Here is a 21,759-nt window from a genome sequence, read left to right on the forward strand (position 1 = left end):
TATCTTTCTATGGAAATTTAGACTTTTAAAGCATATAATCAAAAACTTAATTATTAAAGAATTCCATCCATAATGACTACCAAAATACTTATAAGTAATATAATCCGTTAATAGTTAAAAAGCGATCAAATTTTTGATATTGATACGTACCAACTTTTAAAAGATAAATGTAAAAAATGTAACACCGGTGTATATACATAGATCGGTAAAGTAAGATTGTGTAAAAAAGAAATCGACTTCAATTATACAGACAAGTCATACAACGTAAGTAGACGAAAAAATACTTAGTCAAGTAAATGCGCATTATCAAATATTACTCAAAAAGTAGTCAGATCTCAATTAAATTTAAATGAGACTACAAGACAAGCGTCAGTTTTCGAATAAAACAATCATCTAAATTGGTATACACAGTAAAAAAGTTATGTGGTACACAACGTACGTTGACGAAAAAATAATCAAGTAAATACGAATTATTAGCGATAACTTATAAAGTATATCTCAAATCTCAATAAAATTTAAATGGGACCACACGACACGCACCACCTTTCGATTAAAAAAAATCGAAATCGGTCCACCCAAAAAACTCTGAAGATTTCAAATATAGTCGTTTAATCATCACCATATTTCTATGAGACCACCATATAGAATAAGCTCTAAAAACCGCTCTAATAAACAGGATTAAAAATCTAAATGAAATTTAAAAAAATGCAATAGAAATGTTAGTTATGAGCATTTTTTTAAGAAAAACTGAAAACTATCAATCAAGCCTTTCAAAGAAAATTTATCATAGACCTCTTCTTTTTAGCAGTTGGTTAAAAATGATCTACGTAACTAACTTCTTAATTAATTTATAGTAAAAATACAGATGGGCCAAGAGTACAAATTTTTTACCTTATGTATGCTGATTTTTTAAATTCCCTGCAGGTATAGATATACTTTAAATAAATAAACATCCATCTAAAATGAAAATAATTTAGCATAATTGGTAACGCACTCTTAACGAAGAACTTTAAAAATCGGTAACAAGTCTCTCTCTCACACCAGAGTAAAACATATCGTTATTGTTTTCACATACTATTTTAGTAATAAAACATAATATGCTTATTATCTTTGGACTAGAATAATCTTTGAACTTTCACCGAAGTTTGATCTTCTTATACTTTAAGAGTTGTTTTTTTTTTATAAAATTCAAACAACATAAGTATAATTATGGTGTATTTGTATATCATATTTATAATATTATCTATTAAAATATACTGATTATAGCGCTTATAAGCTGAACTCATTTTTTTAAAATAATATTCATCGTGGATACTCGCATATTTAATTTTAATTATAAACGTTAATTTAAAGTTAAGTGGAACATTTTCTTACGAGGTCTGTTAACTTCTACTTATCGATAATAATAATGACATCGTTAGTGTAAATATTCATTAGTAAAATTTATTATGCAATCAATATTAAGTGTCTTCAGCTCCTACACTATTTTATCTTAACAATGAACTATACATTTTGCATAGCGAATTATCTTTTAAATAAATTCATATCGTACTAAACCGTCAGTTTGTGACAAGTTTTTAAAGCGTTAGGGCGAATTTAAGAGGATAAAGTGTTGTTCAGTTATCATATTCAACAATAAATTTTAGAATATTACAGTAATAGACCAGGTAATTTAAATTATAAGAGTTTATAATGAACTAGTGTAAGTACTGAAGCTAAGCTAAATTGTTCTATTACTTTGTTTTGTAATTATTATTGCCATATTTTCAATTTTTGTTTTTTAGAAGCACATTAAAAATTGTAAAAAATCACAGCTAAATCTGGCGGCTTAATTAGTATATTGTGTCCATAGACTTGTCTATATTTTAGGTTATAGCAGAATCAAAACAAAATATTCTGACCAATAGCGGGCCCTATATTGTCGCGTAGTGTCACTAAAGTTAAAACCTGATTGGCGAATATTCTTGGCTCAATAGCGCCACCCCGACCTTATAAATAAGAGCGCATATTCGCGCCGGGCCTCTTTTCCACAGTATTAATTCGAGGGGGTATTCTCGTATTATTTTAGTGAACTAACTCTAAATTCAGAATGCCGGAAACATCAAAAATGAATGGATATGCTAAAACAAATGGTCACAGCTATGATATGGAAGATGGATCTGTGTTCTTATTTACATCGGAATCTGTCGGCGAGGGTCATCCAGGTTAGTTTTTCACGAGTACAGGAATGGTCTCATTTGTATGAAAGATGGCCGCCTCAAACATGCGCGCAGATATCGTATCAATACAGAATATTTTGATATCGCAATTTCATCTGTTGTCTCAACTAAATTGGATATATTACGCCAAAAGTAACTTTGTCGTATGTCTTGTCTGACAATGCAATGTTATTGTTAGGTTACATCACATTTTATTGTATGGTTTAACCATGAATCTCTAATTACCTAAAACACGTGGTTGAATTTAGTTTAATAAATTAATATATTTTTTTTAAATAAATCGAATAAAAAATATCTTAATTGTTATCATATATTCCAGATAAAATGTGTGATCAGATAAGTGATGCTATCCTTGATGCGCATTTGAAACAAGATCCTGATGCTAAAGTTGCGTGCGGTCAGTACCTATATTATGTCTATATTATCTCTATTCTATTCTGTTCTATGTTATATAAATGCTCATATAGTATTTATTATTATTTACAAAATGTATTGTAATTTTTGGTCAACTATATTCAACAGAAACTGTCACTAAAACTGGTATGATTCTGCTGTGTGGTGAAATTACGTCAAAAGCCAATGTTGATTATCAAAAAGTTGTTAGAGAAACCGTGAAACACATCGGCTACGACGACTCTTCTAAAGGTATGATAATAATAAACAAAAAAAAAACATTAGCATATACGTTTGGCCTCGAGCCAAATACTGTTAGAATTAGTGTTCAAAATTTCAGTTTGACCTCCGTTTATGAAACCATTCCGATAATAATTTCGTACACACTAGGTTTTGATTGGCGTACACTAAATTTATTAGTGGCTATTGAAGAACAAAGTCCAAACATAGCCGAGGGGGTCTATCAGGACCGAGATGAAATTGATATTGGGGCTGGAGACCAGGTATTCAAATTGAGTCTCAATGCACGATATATTGGGCTGACTATAAATCATTCAAAACATAATTGCATGAATACAAATATGGTGTAATTATGAGGTTGTCATAACATTTCTCAGAAAATAAGATATCTTCTCATGTTTTTTGCTCATCAAGGATAATTTTAGGAAAAGTTATAGATAAGTTAGAAATATATCATTTCATTAACATATATAGTGTTCAGTACCTGATTCCTGAGTTCATTATATAAATGCCTGTGTTCTTACCTACAATCGTCAAAGTCCTACCACTGGTAGCCACTTACTGAATGCATATCAAAATATACTCATAAGGTTACACAATTTCAAATATTTTGATAAACTCAGAAGTGGTGTGCTGGGTAGTAAATTTATTTTATCATATGCATGTTGGGCCAGGGTTTGATTACAAGACATGCAGCGTGATGCTAGCCCTGGACCAACAGTCACCGAATATTGCTGCTGGGGTGCATGAAAACAGAAATGAAGATGAAGTTGGGGCTGGGGATCAGGTTGGTAATATGATATTCATTAAAAGTAGTGTAATTTTACAAATACAAAATTTTAATTTATTTCCATATGTAATTTTTTATTATCAACATAGTAATTATTTTTCTACTTTATTGTTTTCTAGATAAAAAATAATAGTATACTGTACATCATAATTGGTTTTTAGTGATAATTAAAATAATTATTGATAAAAATATTTCCATTTTTACTTAGTACTTTTTCCATGCAGCATGAAAATTATATTTCATTATATATATATATATATATATATATATATATATATATATATATATATATATATATATATATATATAATATTATCATTATTGCCATTATTTTGGCATCATACGATGGGTTTTCATTTGTCTTTCCATTTAAATCAACCATACATATTAAAACATAAATACAAGCAACTATTATAATTATATTCTTAATTCATAATCATAACCTAATCTCAAAGCGAATTAAGCCAGTGAATGGACAGAACATCTTGTTTATTATCAATGGGATGGTGGGTACTTAGTTTAATTTATATCCTGGAGAGGGAAATATTATGTGGTGCATGATTTTAAAATATGTGTATTACTAATCTGTAAAATGTTTAATTTTTTTATCGCTCCTTGGGCAGTACGGAGCAGTAAACGTCCAAGTAAAAAATTTCAGATAAAAGTTTTGTTTTAAAATATTATAAATTTTAAAACAAAAACAATGATGGTAAGACAAGATTATATCAAATCATGGAAATAACTATATGATCTTTCTTTACTAGGGTTTGATGTTTGGCTATGCAACAGATGAGACAGAGGAGTGTATGCCACTCACTGTAGTACTGGCTCATAGGCTTAATCAGAAGATTGCTGAACTTAGAAGGAGTGGTGAATTCTGGTGGGCTCGTCCAGATTCAAAAACACAGGTAATATTCACACAGTAACATTACATCTGCACACGATGCAGGCAACAATTGTCATAAATGTTCGATTTTATGTAAAAAATATGTTAATGGTTGTTCCTCGCCGCGTACACACGGTTACTGACGCACACAAAGTATTTTTTACCCAGAATTATTAATTATAATGTTTAGCCTCGTGTTAGCGACTTGTATCAGCACTAGATCGAATCACGAATCTACTTCTCCCATGCGGTATCTGTAATCTCTGAATTCGAATGTTTGTCATGTATTGTTGGCGTTTTTAATCAACTTCAAAATAATCTCGCAAAAGCTCGCAAACGAAAAAATTAACAAGCGCACTAGTCGTCACTACGATTGTCGAGGGTTCCCTTGATTTCTCTAGGATTTCATCATCAGATACTGGTTTCCTTATCATGGACCCACTCTTGGGATATCTCCTTTTCAACAAAAAAAGAATTATTATGTTATGTTATCCCATCCCCGAACATGCATATATATTCTCATAACATTTTACTGCGTGTACCGACCTTGATTATTCCCTTTTTTTTTGTAATTGAAGAAGAGTAATTTCAGACTCTTTATTAATAATGTATATTTTTTTTGACTACCCTATGTTGTTACTTGTTGATGAAAATTTAAGTCGATTTTTTCATTTTTCATTTGCTTCTTGTCGATTCATAGAACAGTATTTGTCTGTACTCATGTCTTGTAGGGTATAAAATATTTTGAAGTTTATAATTTTTCCTATACATGCACTACCAATTACAAAAATAAAATGTCCAATCTGTAATGCCTTACATTACTAACCTTGAACTAAATAATCAACTGTTAATAATTGAAATAGGTATGTATTAAAAAAAAAATTTTTTGTTTCCAGGTGACCTGCGAATATGTGTTTGCAGGAGGTGCCACTGTGCCACAAAGAGTGCATACTGTTGTTGTCTCCCTTCAACATTCTGAGAAGGTAATTATTAACTAACCAGGTCCGTTAAGTTTGGTACCATTCTAAATTTAGGACAAACAGTATCCTGTATTATAATCGTGTGTAAGTCTGCATGCCCAATATCATTTCAAAGGATTCTATCTATTCTTTCGTTGTGAAGGAGTAACAAAACTGGCCAAAAACATGCAAAAGATTTGAAAATATTGTTATGTAATTAAAAACACATCTATTGACGTATTTATTAATTAGTTATCTTTGTTATTTAAACTCAGTCTCTTTTTATCTTTGTGACAAAAACTAATATTTATAAATAAAGCAATGATTGTACCTCATTTATCGTCATTTTTTTAATGTGATGCAATGTAAACATTCTGTCCAGTGAATACAATAAAAGTGAAATAATATTTTTTATTAAAATTTTCACAATAGTCATTTTTAGATAAATGAATATCTCAAGCTACATGTAAATCATGTGAAATAAATTAATTAAAATGAAATGACGGACATTTGCACTAGGGAGGGTATGTGATGATCACAATCATGATTCAGCCTGTAACATCCCAATGCTGGGCATAGGCCTCTTTTTCAATGTAGGAAAAATGTATGTATTCATTAAGATGTGTAATATAGTTGTAATTTATTAAAAATTTACAAACAGATTGCAATTGAAACGCTGCGTGAGGAAATAAGGAACAAAGTAATCAATGAAGTAATTCCAGCACAATATTTGGACGAGCGAACTGTAGTCCACATCAACCCTTGTGGACTCTTTATCATCGGTGGTCCTCAGGTAAGTTGAAAATATCTTTAATTTACTTTAACACTTGCAGTGCCTGCTGCTTAGTTTGTGACTATTATTTTGTTAAGAGAATGTTAAGTTATTGTCAGTTTCATGTGAGCAGTATGTTCTAAGGTTTCTCGATATTCTGGGCTCTAAATTACTTGAACATACATAATATTATTAAGGTCTAAGGTTTATGATGATTGTTGAGATCTGGACTAACAGATCTAGAACCTCGGTCCTAAAGGGAAATGAATTTTGAGATAAAAATAGAAGTCTAGCTAATATTATGGACTAAAATAATAGTCAGTTCCATTTCTAATTCTTCCAATAGTTTTTGCATGATTCGCGATTCGGTGGTACAGTCAGTCAGTCTTTTGCAGTCCACTGCTGGACATAGGCCTCCCCAAGTTCTCGCCAGACATCCCGGTTTTCTGCTATCCTCATCCAGCCTATACCGGCAATCTTACGTAGATCGTCGGTCCAACAGGCCGTAGGACGTCCCACACTGCGTTTGCCAAGACGACGTGCTCATTTTATTTAAATAAATACCTTATTTGAAAGAATACAACATTAGCTCTTCAAAAACGTAAAAAATATATTCTAAAAACTTCTAAAGTATCGTTTCCTATATATTCTTATTATTTTAATAAACGTAAAATTATTTTTTGTCAACTGGAAACGCTACCGCTTATTGTGCTACCTATGCAAGATAAGAGCGTAAACGAAATTAGGTAGAAAACAAAAAAAAAAAAAAAAAAATTACGATGGACATAAAAAAAAATCACTATTAAATTTTATCGACATATTATTTAAATGGCTAATGAGCAAGATCGCGATTACTCCGCCCTTGGGAATTTATTATAATTACGTATTATTGCGGAAATACCACACACGTCAGCTGCTCTGCGTCGCACAAAAAATAACGCGCAGTCGTTTTAGTAGATTATTGATCAAATGATAAAGGTATTGATTGAGTGGACCGAAATTATTATATTTAATTGTCCAATATAGAAGATGTAATTGATTCTATGTTTTGTAGCAAGAAGTAAATAAAATATTGTATAATAAAAAAAAAAAAACTTTATACTTTCCAATAATATATCTTGTTAAATAATATTTAGTCTGACTAATTTTTAGGGTTCCAAAGGAAATAATATGACGGAATTGTTTTTCGCAGCTGTATTCGGCCATTAAAAAAACTTATCATAATATATTTTCGTGTTTAAATTTATCAAGCATAAACTAACAACGTGCCAGAAATATATTAATACAATATTTATAATACAGTTTCTGGAGAAGTGCCTCGAATCATACAAAAGATTATAGCAAAATAATACGATAATACTGTTGTCAATTAGTGTTCCTATGGCGAGTAACGTAGCCAGATCTCCCGAAGAAAATCTCGGGGGTGTTGCAGACGTCTATAAGTTACGGTAACCGCCTACCGGTGGGCCGAACACCCGTTTGCCACCCTAGTCGTACAATAAAGAAAAAACTATAATACAATAGTAATAATTATTTATTTTCCAATCGAAATCTTAATAAAGATGTATCGATAATACAAAAATCGCCAACTCGAATAGTAAGCCTAAGCGCGCACTGGCGGCCTGGCCGCAGCAGCTGGGCCGCGGCGGCCAGCGAAATGTATGTACATCGTATCATAGAGCGTGCACTTGGCCGCGAGCAGCCAGCGGCCGCCGAGATTCGAAGAATTGTACGATCGTGCGCTAGTGTGCGTGCACTGGTCGCCGCGGATAGATGTTTTACTGTTTACGGAGTGTTCAAATTATATCGTTATGGGCTATAGCTTGGGAGCGACGCTCGCGGCTGGTCGCGACACTCGCGGCCTGGTCGCAATACTGGCCGCTGTGGCCTGGCCGCCAGTGCGCGCTTAGCCTAAAGGACTGGTGTCAAAAACCGGTTTAAAATACTGTACGGTCAAGAATGTGTTTGCGTTGTCGACAGTCGGACGCGGGGCTGACGGGGCGCAAGATCATCGTGGACACGTACGGCGGCTGGGGAGCTCACGGCGGCGGCGCCTTCTCCGGCAAAGACTTCACGAAGGTGGACCGCTCCGCGGCCTACGCGGCCCGCTGGGTCGCCAAGTCGCTGGTGCGCGCCGGCCTGTGCCGCCGCTGCATGGTGCAGGTGAGCCACTGCCGGGGGGCGGGCCTCTGTGACCTTACTGAAGATCACAGCTAAATAATACAAGCTTTTATATATATATATATATATATATATATATATGTGTATGTATATATATATATATATGTCTATGAGTGTGTAATGTGTATATGTATGTATATTTACGTATTATATGTATATATTATGTATGTACACCTCCAAGCCGTCTAATTCTTTTGTCATGTCCTTTTCATGCTTGAGGTTGACGGAAGAGATCGCTCTTTTAGCGATAAGACCGCCTTTTGTACATGTCTATATTTTCTTTTTCGGTGTAAAAATTTTTTTTCGCTGATAGTGTACAATAAAGAGTATTTGTATTGTATTGTACTGTGTTGTGTTCCTGTTGGTGAGTAAGGTGACCAGTGTTCCTGGGGGGAATTGGGGATAGGGTCAGAAACGCGCTTGGGATGCTTCTAGTATTTCAGATGCCTATAGGCTATGGTTATCGCTTACCATCATGTGAGCCCTGCATTTGTTTGCCTACCAAGTTATATATATTAAAATAAGAATCGAGGGCGGGACTTGTCGGAAAATATCACAAGCAGGGGTGCTGTGAGATATCATATCTTTACCAAAAAACACTACAACCTCCATGTTTATCTGGGAGTTTGTATCATGATGCTTAATTTTCCAGTATTTAATTAGATCATATCTATATTTAAAGATATATTATAAAAATTTTGATATAAAGGTGGCACAAAATAATATGCATGATTGGACATGGACAACCCTCTAATGGTTTTAGTTGTTCTCGTATAGTAAGTGAAAGATTCAGAAAACATTACTAGTCATAGATGAAATGTTAGCGCAACGGTCCCAGCACTGCCTTGTGGCTGCTGTGTTGATAGTTGCGGGTTTGATCCCTGCACATGCATACATTTGTATTGGGCATACAGTCTGTGAGAAAACTGTTAGATATTTTATTCACATGATAATAGATAATAGGTAATTTCGACACCAGCAATTTATACTAAGCTAACTCATAAAAGTGAACTTTACAACAGAGGCTTATTAAAAGGGAATAACGTATTTTATTAATTAAGAAACTTATTTGAAATTTCGTATCTTTAATAGTTAATTTATTCATGCAATTTAACCATTTATATTATTACAAAAAAAAACACATTCAAGTTGCATTAAGAAAACCAACTTATCGAAAATTCGAGTTGGCGTAGTATAAATTGTTGGTGTCGATTTATTTCTTTGTAAATAATCCTTACTATACTAATAATTTTTCCTGATTATATTTACTTCATATTCTATCGTCTAAAACAACATTGTAACAAATATAAAAAAGATTTTTAAGGGTCAGACCAGTTGGTCTTAGGATTTTCTTTTAAACAAATAAACAAATCTTATATAGTATAAAGATTATAATTATTCATGTTTTTGTAATCTAATACTGTATGTATGTTTATTCTATTTCAGGTTGCGTACGCCATTGGTGTCGCCGAACCCCTATCTATTACGGTGTTCGACTACGGTACATCGCACAAGACACAGCAAGAATTACTTGCCATTGTACAAAAGAACTTTGACTTACGACCGGGGAAAATTGTCAAGTAAGTCTAAACTATTATTATTAATCGTTAAAACGAAATGAAAATACGAATTTTCATATATATATATATATATATATATATATATATATATATATATATATATATAAGTACAACAGAAATTATTTACTTTTCAAATAAGAAATATAACATGTATACATAATCAACAACAAAAGGATTTTTATGAACCATAAAATGTATATCGTCGTATTTAGCCTGTGTGAATAATTCAATGGCATTCATAACTTTATAGCACAATTTTATGTAATAATTTGAAATTTACTATTAATAAAATTCTTGACCATCTGATTTATGAATATCACCAAACAATTTGCACGGCTTCACCAGTGTTTTGTTGTCACTATGAAAACAGGCTAAGGACAAAAAAAATATTTTATTTGATTAAGTAGATCTCTGAAATATACATGCATACACACCCTTCAGCTCTATAATATTAATAACCTTATAATATATGTAATAACGTTGTTTTTTTTTTTTTTAATTATTTTCAGAGAGCTCAATTTGAGGGCGCCAATTTATCAGAAAACAAGTACCTACGGACACTTCGGTCGAGAGGGATTCCCATGGGAAAACCCCAGACCCCTTGTAGTAGATTGACTTGAAACCAGAACATTTAGAATAATGTAAATATTTCACAAGTTTATTTCGAATCTTTGTGTGTTTCTTAGAGCGAGAGCCGACATTGCCGACGACTCTCTAATAATAGGTTATTATTATTTGTTATACGACTAATCTCGCAGGTGACAGTGAGTGTTTAGCATTTGCCATTCGTTTGTGCGATTCAGTTTATTGTTAAGTATTCGTTAATATATAGATTTTTAGGCATAACGGGTGTCGTCATTCATGAATTTTGAGTTAGTTCGAGACTATCTGGAGCAGTCCTAATTCATTTTAACAACCTGCCGTTTTACATATCGTAAATGTTCAGTCTCAGCTATATGTAACACTATAATTTCCCGTTTCGTATTTATTTCTAGTAAACATTGACAATTTAGTAATTTAAATGGACTGCCAATATATCTCGTAAGTTTTTTTCATTATGAGTGAGCTTGTGATAACTTCAGTGCTATGTTCCTGTAAAGTATACTACTTCCCCGGTAGCGTCACAGTGGAACGAGTGGAGGACAGACGACAAGTCTCGCCTTTTCTCGTTCACTGCAAATGTAGTACTGCGGACAGGCGTCATTTTAATTCTAAGCTTATATTACATTAGATACTAAGTGTCGAAAACGTATTTGTAAGTGCATCGAGTAATATCCGTGTCGCCTATTTCGCAATACAATTTGTGTTGTGTTTCCGAAAAGGAATTATCGTGGAAAAGAGCCATTTTGAAAACACACCGACTCGTCCGGGGCAGTAGTGCACTGTACATTTAGTACAATATGGATTATATGATTCCGCCAGTGATATGCGTAGTTGTTATCTACATTAAATGAAATTGTCTACGAAATTCCTAGAGTCCGTAGGGCGAGTATAGTTCATTTCGATATTTTTCGACCTGTTAAAAGTTTTTAATTCCCAAATTTTGTGTATTCTCAATTTTTCTGGATGTAAAGTTTTAAACTAATATTAAACTGTGTTTTCCCGGCACAATATCGGGAATATGAAGTGATTTTTTATTTATAAAACCCTTATAGTATAAGAACAATATTGATGATTAAATAAATGACATGTAAACCAGAAATGTTTTGTATTATTAAAACATCTAAATGTTTTCCGAAAGCCACTGAGTGACGAGTCTTCTAGCCGCTTGTTGCGCGTTTGTCATTCTAATTGTGTCCGTTGGTCGCCAATTGCTCAAATCGAAACAATGAGGCGCTCTAAAAATGAAAATAAAAGTTTACAATAACAAACATTGTTCATGTTGGTGTATAAATATAATCATAGACAATTAAAGTAAAGTATCTGCCATTTCAATAAGCAAAAAGAGTATCTATTAAATTACCAGATCTATGGTGAGTATGGTAAGGCTCTTTGGAAGCTGGCCAGACTTCAACTTATTTTATTGGTAATTTGAAACAATGATTGAAGTAGTCAATAACTCACCGAGGCACCATGTAGGTAGGAGAACTGTCGTTGATGTCCTCGTGCACGCCCAGCGCGTGCCACGGGTCCGCCGTGCCGTGGATGTTGATGGTGTTGTTGACGTCCGGCCGCAAGCCACCGAACACGCGGTTCACGCGGTCCACCGCGTTGTACACGAAGACTTCGTCGAATCTGGCGGTATACTACTTTGATAGACCGATTAAAAATACTACAATATTTGGAGGAGGACCTGCTATACGTTTGAGTTTTTCTAGATTTTTCCATTTTACAAGGCGGTCAAGGATATCGAAGTTTTATGAATTTAAATGAAAGTCGTTCACTCGCTTCGACCTGTAATATCCCACTGCTACCCATAGGACTCATTCCCCATGTAGGAAATGGATCGGAGCTTAATCCACCACACTGCTCCACTGCGGATTGGCGGATAATTATATTCCCTACTATGAGTAACGATCGCTACTAGGTGTACATGACCGGGACCGACAGCTTAACGAGCTCTCCGAGGCACGATGGGAAGCCCAAAGGCCCCACAAGGACTGCACAAACACTCAGACCACAAATGTATGTCATGTGCGGTGCATTGAATCCGCAATAGCCGCAAACCAGTGCTATGACCGTTGCGCCTACGTATCGTCCCGTAATATATGTAAATATGCAACAAATAAGACTCCTAAACCTTGAAATATTAGATACTTATAAAAAAATGATTTACCTTTGATCAAAGGCCCGTTTGCAAATGTCGACATAGAACGGGACAGAGAGCCACACGAGGGGATCGAAAACGGTCCCTATGCGCGGCGCGGTCTGGTAGTACCCGTATTCGGTGCAAGTTTGGTAATACCATGCCCGAGCTGGAAAATATTTTGGGCACATTTAGGTATTTTTTACAAAGGCGGTAAATAAGCGTACGGTTCGCCTGATGGTAAGTGGTTAATGTAACTTACGGACTCCTGCAACACCAGGAGCATTACAAGCGCGTTTGCGACTCTATCCCTTACCCTCTCAAGAAGCTTTGGCTACCTAAATCACCACAGGAACACAACACTAAAAGAGACCAGTAGGTATTATTTAGTCGTGGTCTTCTGTAAAGTATGATGAGATAAATAATTATCGCCTCACACTCGGACGCAACAACGACTCCAAGTGAAACTAGAAACTCTTTTCGAGAGTCTGAAAACACACTACACATCTCCGAACATCTGTACAGCCTATAAAATATTTTTCTTAATCAAATTAAAGCGGTCGCAGTCTTATATACTTACTAGCTTTACACCAATTGACGTAGACTCACCACGAATCAAATTTTTATAGAAATAATAATTAAATATTTTACTTACAATTATTGTCTACAGTGCTTAACCTTTGAACGTATCCCTCGTATGTTTGGAAGCAAGAATTAGCAGCATTCTGAGTAGCCACTATATAACCAGCGATTTTTTCCATAGGAGTTGTACCTTGACAAAAAAGTAATAGGTACAGGTAGGTATATTTAATCTATATTTATTTAGATAATAAATAATCATTAGAGTTTAGAGTAATTGTTACGTAGGTAGGTACATTTTTTGACGCTTCGAATATGCTTAAACAAGTTATCTCATACAATAATAATATATCTAACAATAAATATCTATGACATAGGTACACACAGTCATCTGTTTGTAACAGTCGACTGATATAGCTACATTTTTTTTTCGATAAATACATAAAAATAATGCTTACGTAAATACATACATTGATCAAACCCAGACTCAAGGCGGGAATCGAACCCACAATCCCCGGAGCTACCCCGGAGTCTGGGTGCAATATATATTTATACTTATATACATATTTTTTGACTGTTACTTATAATATATGCATTAAGTTGCCTTTTTTATATAGACGGGGAAATGCATTTACGCACTAACCCCACCACACGAAGGTGAGGAGTGTGGAACTCCTGGCGTGAGGTGCAATGCCATACTACCCACTAAAACCTCATCTTTTTTCCGCCGGCACCTTAGTGGGGACTCCATGGGATCGCTTTCGCACACTACCACAACGCCCCCAGGCATTCAGTTGCCTAGTTTAGGCACAGACGACACACGCGTGGTTGTTCGAAGTGTAAAAAAGGACACGCCACAGTTATTTTGATAATTACCATAAACATCGGTGAGGAAGTTGCGACAAATGGCAGTAATCGTGCCGGGCCGTGAAGTCTGCACTGACCCCGAGAAGGTCCAACTTATCAGTCCCGAGAAGTAGCCCAGTTCAAATTCGTTATCTGTCGCTAGTGGCGAGCAGAGCCTGCGGAAAATTTTTAACCTCATAAATTTTTAACCGACTTCCAAAAAAGGAGGAGGTTCTCAATTCGACTGTATTTTTTTTTAATGTATGTTACATCAGAACTGACTGTGTGGACCGATTTCGACAAATTTTTTTTTAATCGAAAGGTGGTATGTGTCAATTGGTCCCATTTAAATTTATTTGAGATCTAACAACTACTTTTCGAGTTATATCTAATAACTTTCTACTGGATGTACCGATTTTGATAATTCTTTTTTTGTTGGAAAGCAGATATCCCAAGTTTAGTACCATGATGAGGAAACCAGGATCTGATGATGGGATATCAGAGAAATCGAGGGAAACTCTTGAAAATCCGCAATAACTTTTTACTGGGTGTACCGATTTTGATAAATTTTTTTTGTTAGAAAGAAGATATCCCTAGATTAGTACCATGATAAGGAAACCAGGATCTGATGATGGGATCCCAGAGAAATCGAGGAAACTTCTTGAAAATCCGCAATAACTTTTTATTGGGTGTACCGATTTTAATAATTTTTAATTTAATCGAAAGCTGATATTTGTCATGTGGTCACATATTAATTTTATTGAGATCTGATAACTACTTTTTGAGTAATCTTTGATAACGCGTAGTTACTTGACTATTTTTTCGTCGATCTACGTTGTATTACTCGTCGATGTAATTAAAGTCGGTTTTTTTTTCGTTTGCGAGCAAACACAATTATTATTAAAAACCTTCAAACCTTAGAAACCAAAGAAGTACTTAGGTATAACGCTATCATAATAGATTAGGATGCCTGATGGGTTTTCCTGAATCGCGTTTAATTAATATGATCATGACTGAAGATACTTAAGTAAAACTCATGTGCTGGTGACACCGCGGACACAGTTAGTATAGAATAATTACATTACCTAAAGAGCCTTTGAACATCCTGTCGTCCGGATTCTGTGTTCAGGGCGGCGACAGTCTGCTGTATGCCTTCCCTTATAATGGACATGCATTCTTCTCCGCCTTCTGATGTAAATGCTTCGTGAACCACCTCCAGATACCCTGCAAATCGATTATTTCCTTAAAAAAACTAATTTTGAGAAATTATAAATTAAAGTAAATTTAATTTTATTTACAACTAGCTGTGCCTGCGACTATGTCCGCGTTTTTAGGTATTTACGTGTTCAACGTGATTCTTTAAATTGGCATAACTTTTTTATTTATGAACCGATTAACATGAAACAAACACTAAATGTTAAGTAAAGGTTACCACAATATGTGATATAATGATGGTTGTCTTTGATTTAAAATTTATCAAGTTTTTTATAGAAATATATATGTATTTTTGTATGTATATTTATGTGTCTGTATATGTGTATATCTTTATGTATGTGGTGTACATGTACGTAAATGAGTATAATATGATCATGTGTATGTTACATAACATTTTTGCACCCCATCCCACACTCCTTATTTAGTCGTCTGCCGCAACTTATGCAAATTCTATTTTTATATATCATTTGTAATACTGTTAAAAACTTGTATTGGTGTGCAAAAGTGTAAATAAATAAATATATTAGTGAAAAACACATCCAAATCGGATAAGCCATTTCTGAGATTAGCTTGCACAAACGCACAGACAAACAGATAAAAATTTTAACAATCATCGTTTTGGGTGCTATTAGCGTTGTACAGAGGTCCCAATAATATTTTTTCTCGTATATATTCCATGTACACACAGCGATCCGTTACATTTTTATTATATGTATTGATAAAGCAAAATATTCTTCTTACTTGGGAATGCTATACAAACCAGTAAAATCCACTTTTCCTAGAATAGGACCACTTGAAGCAACAACCCCAAGAGTCAAATGTGGGTACCGTTGCTTAAACCACAACACCATGTTTGCGGCGTAGGATCCGCCGTATAATATCACCTTGCTGTTAGCAAACCTTGGGCTTTCCTTTATTGTCTTTATAAAATAAGCGAGATCTGCTAATGCCTGATCTACATTTAAGAATCGAAGATTCTCTGTGGTGAAATTCCTGGAATTATAGGTTCTTTATAGCATTCTACGTCCAAAGGGTACCGTATTGTTAACAGAATAGGCTATAGCATGAAACTGTTTACTTTTGGTACGGAACGGGTATGGAAACAAAGTTCAATAATAAAAGTTTATGAAAAGTCGTGAAAACATTTTATGACGTTCCAATGTTTGTGTAACAAGTAGATGGTAATTTCCGAAATAGTAATTAAAAGTAGGTAACTAGATTATTTTTAGATGGATATACATATATTATACAGTCAGTCATTGCAGCCTATTGCAGGCTACTGCTGGACATTGGTCTCCCCAAGTTCGCGCCAGACATCTATATATAGACTACTATAGGCTATGCTTGGGGTATCTCTGAAAGATAGGATTATAAATTCTCATTTCTAATCCTATCTTCGCGAGAGAACGAAAGTAACTGACATAGTCCACAGAATTAGCAAGTTGAAGTGGCAGTGGGCTGGTCATCTGTGTCGCAGGACCGATGGCCGTTGGAGCAGACAGGTCCTGGAGAAGAGATCGCATCTTGGTAAACGCAGTGTGTGACGTCCTCCGGCCCATTGGACCGACGATCTACGTAACATTACCGGTGTGGATTGAATGAAGATTACGGAAAACCGGGATGGTGAACTTGGGGAGGCCTATATCTAGCAGTCGGCTGCAATAGACTGAACTGACTAACTGACTGACTTATTTGTATCACATATCAACAAGAACAAAATTCAATAAAATATTATAATATTAGAAAATTGATGTGGTACGTTTTCGCAATTATGAGGTTTATTCTTACAGAACTTGATACAAACTATGTTCAATTGAGAACTAAGAAGAGCAGCGGCAATCTTTGGTATCTATGATATAAGAATAAAACTATAATGCCTTACTGGTAGGGTCGACTCTGCCCGTAATATCTGTGTTCAGTGTATATCAGATATCCTCTATTCTCTTGAGCATTCAGATACATATTTCCACCTTGCAAGAAACCAGGCGATATGTCCCATTCGCCACCTACCATAATGAAAATGGGATAACCGTCTCCTCCGTGGAATTCATCATTAAACATGAATCGCTGAAAAATGTTAAAACGATTTTTTTACATGGGTATATATTTTTCTTATAACTACAAATATTCTAGATCAGGCATGCAGTTTTTTTTAATTACCGCCGAGCACGTTAAGAAATTTAGACACAACAACTTCCAGGCAGTATTGCTTTCAATCTAAGTAGTTGTTTTATCAATTGGTCCGCTAGGTTTTTTGTCTAACAGCTATTAATGTTCTAAGCATTATAGGAACACAGATATTCCTGGTTTCAGTTCAGGTGTCATATCGTCTGATATGTATCGTATTAGCATCACTTTAATAACTATATTCGTGTAAATTGATTTAAGTAACTACTTACCATTTGGTACGTATCCTTGTTTTGTGGATCGAAATGATCCACGGGCATTGTAATCCAGGATGTCCTGACATTGCTTCTACTTGATCTAAACTGAAAGTCTTCGGGAGGTTGGAGATCGACACGCAAAGGAGGTTCGACCAATCGTGGTTCAGCCCATATTAAAGCAAGCAAATTCAGAAATATACATATTTTAATCTGAAATTATTAAAAAAAAAAGCAATACATCATTTCTTATGACAAGTTGATGAATGAATTACAATCGTTTAATATTCCCAATACTACTACTTATTTGATTTTTCTATTTAAGGGTCGATTTCAAAACAGCTGTAAAAACTGTTTGGATTATAACTTGTTTCTACTTGTCAATATTCCAGTGATTATTAATTGATGGGGTGATATTTTTGTACTTTTAAATATTATTTAGTTTATTTAAAAAACTTATACAATTTTTATTCATTCACGGCTTATATAGCGATTTAAAAAGCAAATATGAATTTTAAAAAAAAAGTTACTCTTGGAAACTGGTATATTTTAAATTCCTGTTACAGATTATTAACTCATCAAAATAACCTTGTAAATCTGCAGAGAAAAAAAAGGTTAGTAATGATCTCTCTGTCTTTTACAGTGAGACCATTTTATTCTACATATCATTAGTGTCAACAAAAAAAACATAGCTCTAGAAAAATATTCTGCGCGTTCTCACCCCCTTCGTTTTAACTGTATGTAAAAGGCAGGGGCATAGCTACCGCCGTATTAGCCGTATCAATGATACGGGGGCCCCGGGCTACAGAGCAAAAGCAGCAAAGCAAAAATTAGTAAAACGTTATCCACGATGTCACTTAATCTCGTACTTCCCGAGAAAAAATATATAAAAAAAAACTATCATACGTGCCTATAGAGTTTTCATTTCAGAAATGCATGCAGTCAAAAAAAGCAATCCCATTTTATATTTTGTGAGAAACCTTTACTTTTCATTTCGGAAGCCCGAACTAATTTTGATACAGGGCACGCTACGCCACCGGTAAAAGGAACCCCAGAGTCGTATATTAATCGTCCAGTAACAGTGGACGTGCTTTTCGTTTTTCTGGTAAGAAATAGCTATTTTACTAAATTTCAGTGCTTATTTCTAAATTGAAATCATTCGTTTTTAAGTTAATATCTTCATAAATATTTAGACAGTATATTATGTGCCACGTACGGAAATAAGCAACTAATAGTTGGAATATTTCACGTAATTTGTATAGTTTCTAGAATATTCAAACGCATAATATTTATATTGATACTTGTAAAAAATTAATTCGCGTCACTTTCATTCGTGACGATTTTTGCGTAACACAAGTGAAGTTCTATGTTCCACGAATGAATTAGCTCATTCTTAGACTCTTTGGGATTTCTAATATATTTCATATAATAAAAAATGAATAACGAAATACTCTGACTACAAATATTAGTTTTTTCCTTATTTTATTTTTAAATTTAAAAGCTTAAAAGAAATACATATTTATAATGATTTGCAATTTTAAGTAAAACTATGCTGTTATTTATTTAAAGCATTATAATGGCTAAAGAAAAAATCAAGAAAAGTGAATCTGAGTTAGGAAGAATAGGGATACCTAAAAGGGAAAATTATAAACGAATGATCTAGAGAAAATTACTGCTCAAAAATCTAAGAAAAAAGAGGCTTATCTAAGAAGAAAAACTGAGCTAAAAAATTAAAAAGTATCGAACAAATGTCTCTGTGGGAACAAAGCTCTAACAAAAGCTTAGAAGAAAAAAATCGAAACGTTACCTGGAAAACAAAGTAAAAGAACGAAAGACGCACGAAGTGACTACTAAAATGCAAAAAGTACCCTTAGCTTAGAAATAACTGGCCCTGATTTTTTTTAGACCCTTTGAACGTTAAAAACGAAAAGAAAGAAAAAGATGAATAAAGATTTTTCTTCATTCCTGGCAGTTGTTCATGAAAATTTAAAAAAGTGGGGATAATAGAAGTAGAGGAACACAAAATCTTGGAAAAAGAAATTCTTCTTCCTAAAGACATTTCGCTTTTTAAAGGGACAGATGTTAACTCACTAAGTCAAGTAGAATTCAGAATCAGAATTTCTTGAGTTACGAAGACTTGGCTGTTTCTAAAATTTGCCGTAGTTAAAATTTGCGAACATGAAATAAATCATATGCAATTACATAAAATTTATAAAAGTGCCTTCTCATCGGCTGTTGAAACTATTAAAGTTATTCCTCCCAATACCTCAATCATAATACTGTATCAAATTCCGACACATGTAAAACCAAAAAATGTAAGTTAAAAAGGCTTTTAGATGTACAGTCCCAATAGATAAATAATCATCAAAAGATATCTCGATACGAAGAGGTTTCCTTGCGCTTCATTAATGTACCATGTTCACAAAGTAAATGATCATAGAGAGAAGAATGATGAATGTTAATTTACAAGTTAACAAAGATTGATTAACATCAATAAAAATGAAAAAAAAAACTGAAATGCAATGCAACTAATAATAAACGTCATAAAATTAGTATCAAATAATATAATATTATAAGCTGCAAGAAGTAACTAATACTCGTACCAACCAGAAAAGATATAGAAATTACAGTGACAACTTTAGCTATATGCCCATTCCTCTTGTTTTTATTCGCTTAGTATTTTTGTATATATTAAGCGATTCATTTAATTTTATTATTTTATTTTTTAGTTTACACTTATTACGTAAGATCGCTGTTATTCCGTATCTCGTCTCCTTGCCTTTATAACATAAATATTTAAAGTTAAAAAATTGCGAACTTTTGGTTCTTCTTATCGTTTTTGATTTTGTTCTTTTTATTTCACAACGTTTATTTATATTGTTCGTTTTGAATTAAGAAACGAATCAAATAGTTTAACTGTTATTTTACTATTAAAATATTTAACCTGTCACAAAGTTAATCATTAGTGTCACATATATGTATACTTCATTTGTATATGAAATATTTTCATTCGACACATCTGCTCACTCATTCGTGTTAACTCAATCTTGAATATCTGGTACTTTAAAGCAAATACCATGCATAATTTTAGATTTTCCGCACATAAATCTGTAATTGTAAACATTATAGTAGCCTATAATAAAGGAAAGCCCAATACTAAAGGAGAATTTTCGAAAAGCGAAAAAAAATGCCATTTAATTCGATTCATGAAATCGACCCATAACTCAAAACAAATTACCGTAATGTATGAAATCGTTAAATTCCGAAAGGCTGCACTAAATTAGATAGTTATTTTTTGTGTTTGTTATTTTCAGGACTAGATTTGTATAAACTAAAATTTAAAAAGGTCACCCATATACACGAAAATAAACACGGTTTTGCGGAGTTCACCAGTCAGCTAGTTAATATATTAAAACCGAAAACGTTAATAAATTTTTACTTACCATCATGTATATCTAATGTATCAAACACGAAAATGTTACTTGAAATAGTTATAATGCTAAAATAGGGACATTTAATCGCTGATTAAGATATTTCTTATCACATTTTTATTAAAAATACGATTAGCATATCAATAAATTATCGAAGTTGTAAACAGTTAATTAGTACTATCGGTTATCAATACAGTACATAGTGATAAATAATATAGTATTAATTGTACAATAAGCATACTATTTTATGTAACATAAAACGGTACGTACCCTTATTTAATTTCGTTTCAAATTTAATTTACTAGGTACTGTAGGTACTTATTTAATTAGTCTTACGGTCAATTTCACTACTTGATAATAAAGATGGCATTTTGGCAATGTTAATAATAACTACATCTATCGGATAAAAGAATTTGAGATGTTTTTTCTGAAACCTATTAAATTCCATTTTCTCTGTCAGCCTGTGAAATAAAAAGCCGTCGTTTATAATTTCTGCTGAAACAGGCCCAAATTATTTTGACCCGTTTAATTTCGAACATCT

The 21,759-nt window shown here is 33.6% G+C and overlaps 2 protein-coding genes across 2 annotated transcripts; one reads left to right on the forward strand and one right to left on the reverse strand.

The window, feature by feature from the left end:
- Nucleotides 1-1,986: 1,986 nt before the first annotated feature.
- On the forward strand, nt 1,987-11,646 carry LOC123655375 (S-adenosylmethionine synthase). Its single transcript, XM_045591187.1, has 10 exons — nt 1,987-2,204; nt 2,539-2,616; nt 2,742-2,864; nt 3,527-3,639; nt 4,407-4,550; nt 5,425-5,511; nt 6,149-6,280; nt 8,240-8,422; nt 9,887-10,020; nt 10,530-11,646. The coding sequence occupies exons 1-10, from the start codon at nt 2,090-2,092 to the stop codon at nt 10,633-10,635; spliced, it is 1,215 nt and encodes a 404-aa protein (XP_045447143.1). The 5' UTR covers nt 1,987-2,089; the 3' UTR covers nt 10,636-11,646.
- Nucleotides 11,647-11,711: 65 nt separating this feature from the next.
- LOC123654868 (putative serine protease K12H4.7) lies at nt 11,712-21,236 on the reverse strand. The gene is made up of 10 exons (XM_045590730.1): nt 21,231-21,236; nt 17,806-18,000; nt 17,289-17,473; nt 16,167-16,399; nt 15,277-15,415; nt 14,222-14,367; nt 13,422-13,538; nt 12,797-12,935; nt 12,085-12,255; nt 11,712-11,858 (listed from the first exon to the last, which is right to left on the reverse strand). The coding sequence occupies exons 1-10, from the start codon at nt 21,234-21,236 to the stop codon at nt 11,744-11,746; spliced, it is 1,446 nt and encodes a 481-aa protein (XP_045446686.1). The 3' UTR covers nt 11,712-11,743.
- Between the last annotated feature and the right edge of the window lie 523 nt (nt 21,237-21,759).

The sequence above is a fragment of the Melitaea cinxia genome, chromosome 7 (assembly GCF_905220565.1).
Source record: "Melitaea cinxia chromosome 7, ilMelCinx1.1, whole genome shotgun sequence".
Lineage (NCBI taxonomy): Eukaryota > Metazoa > Arthropoda > Insecta > Lepidoptera > Nymphalidae > Melitaea > Melitaea cinxia.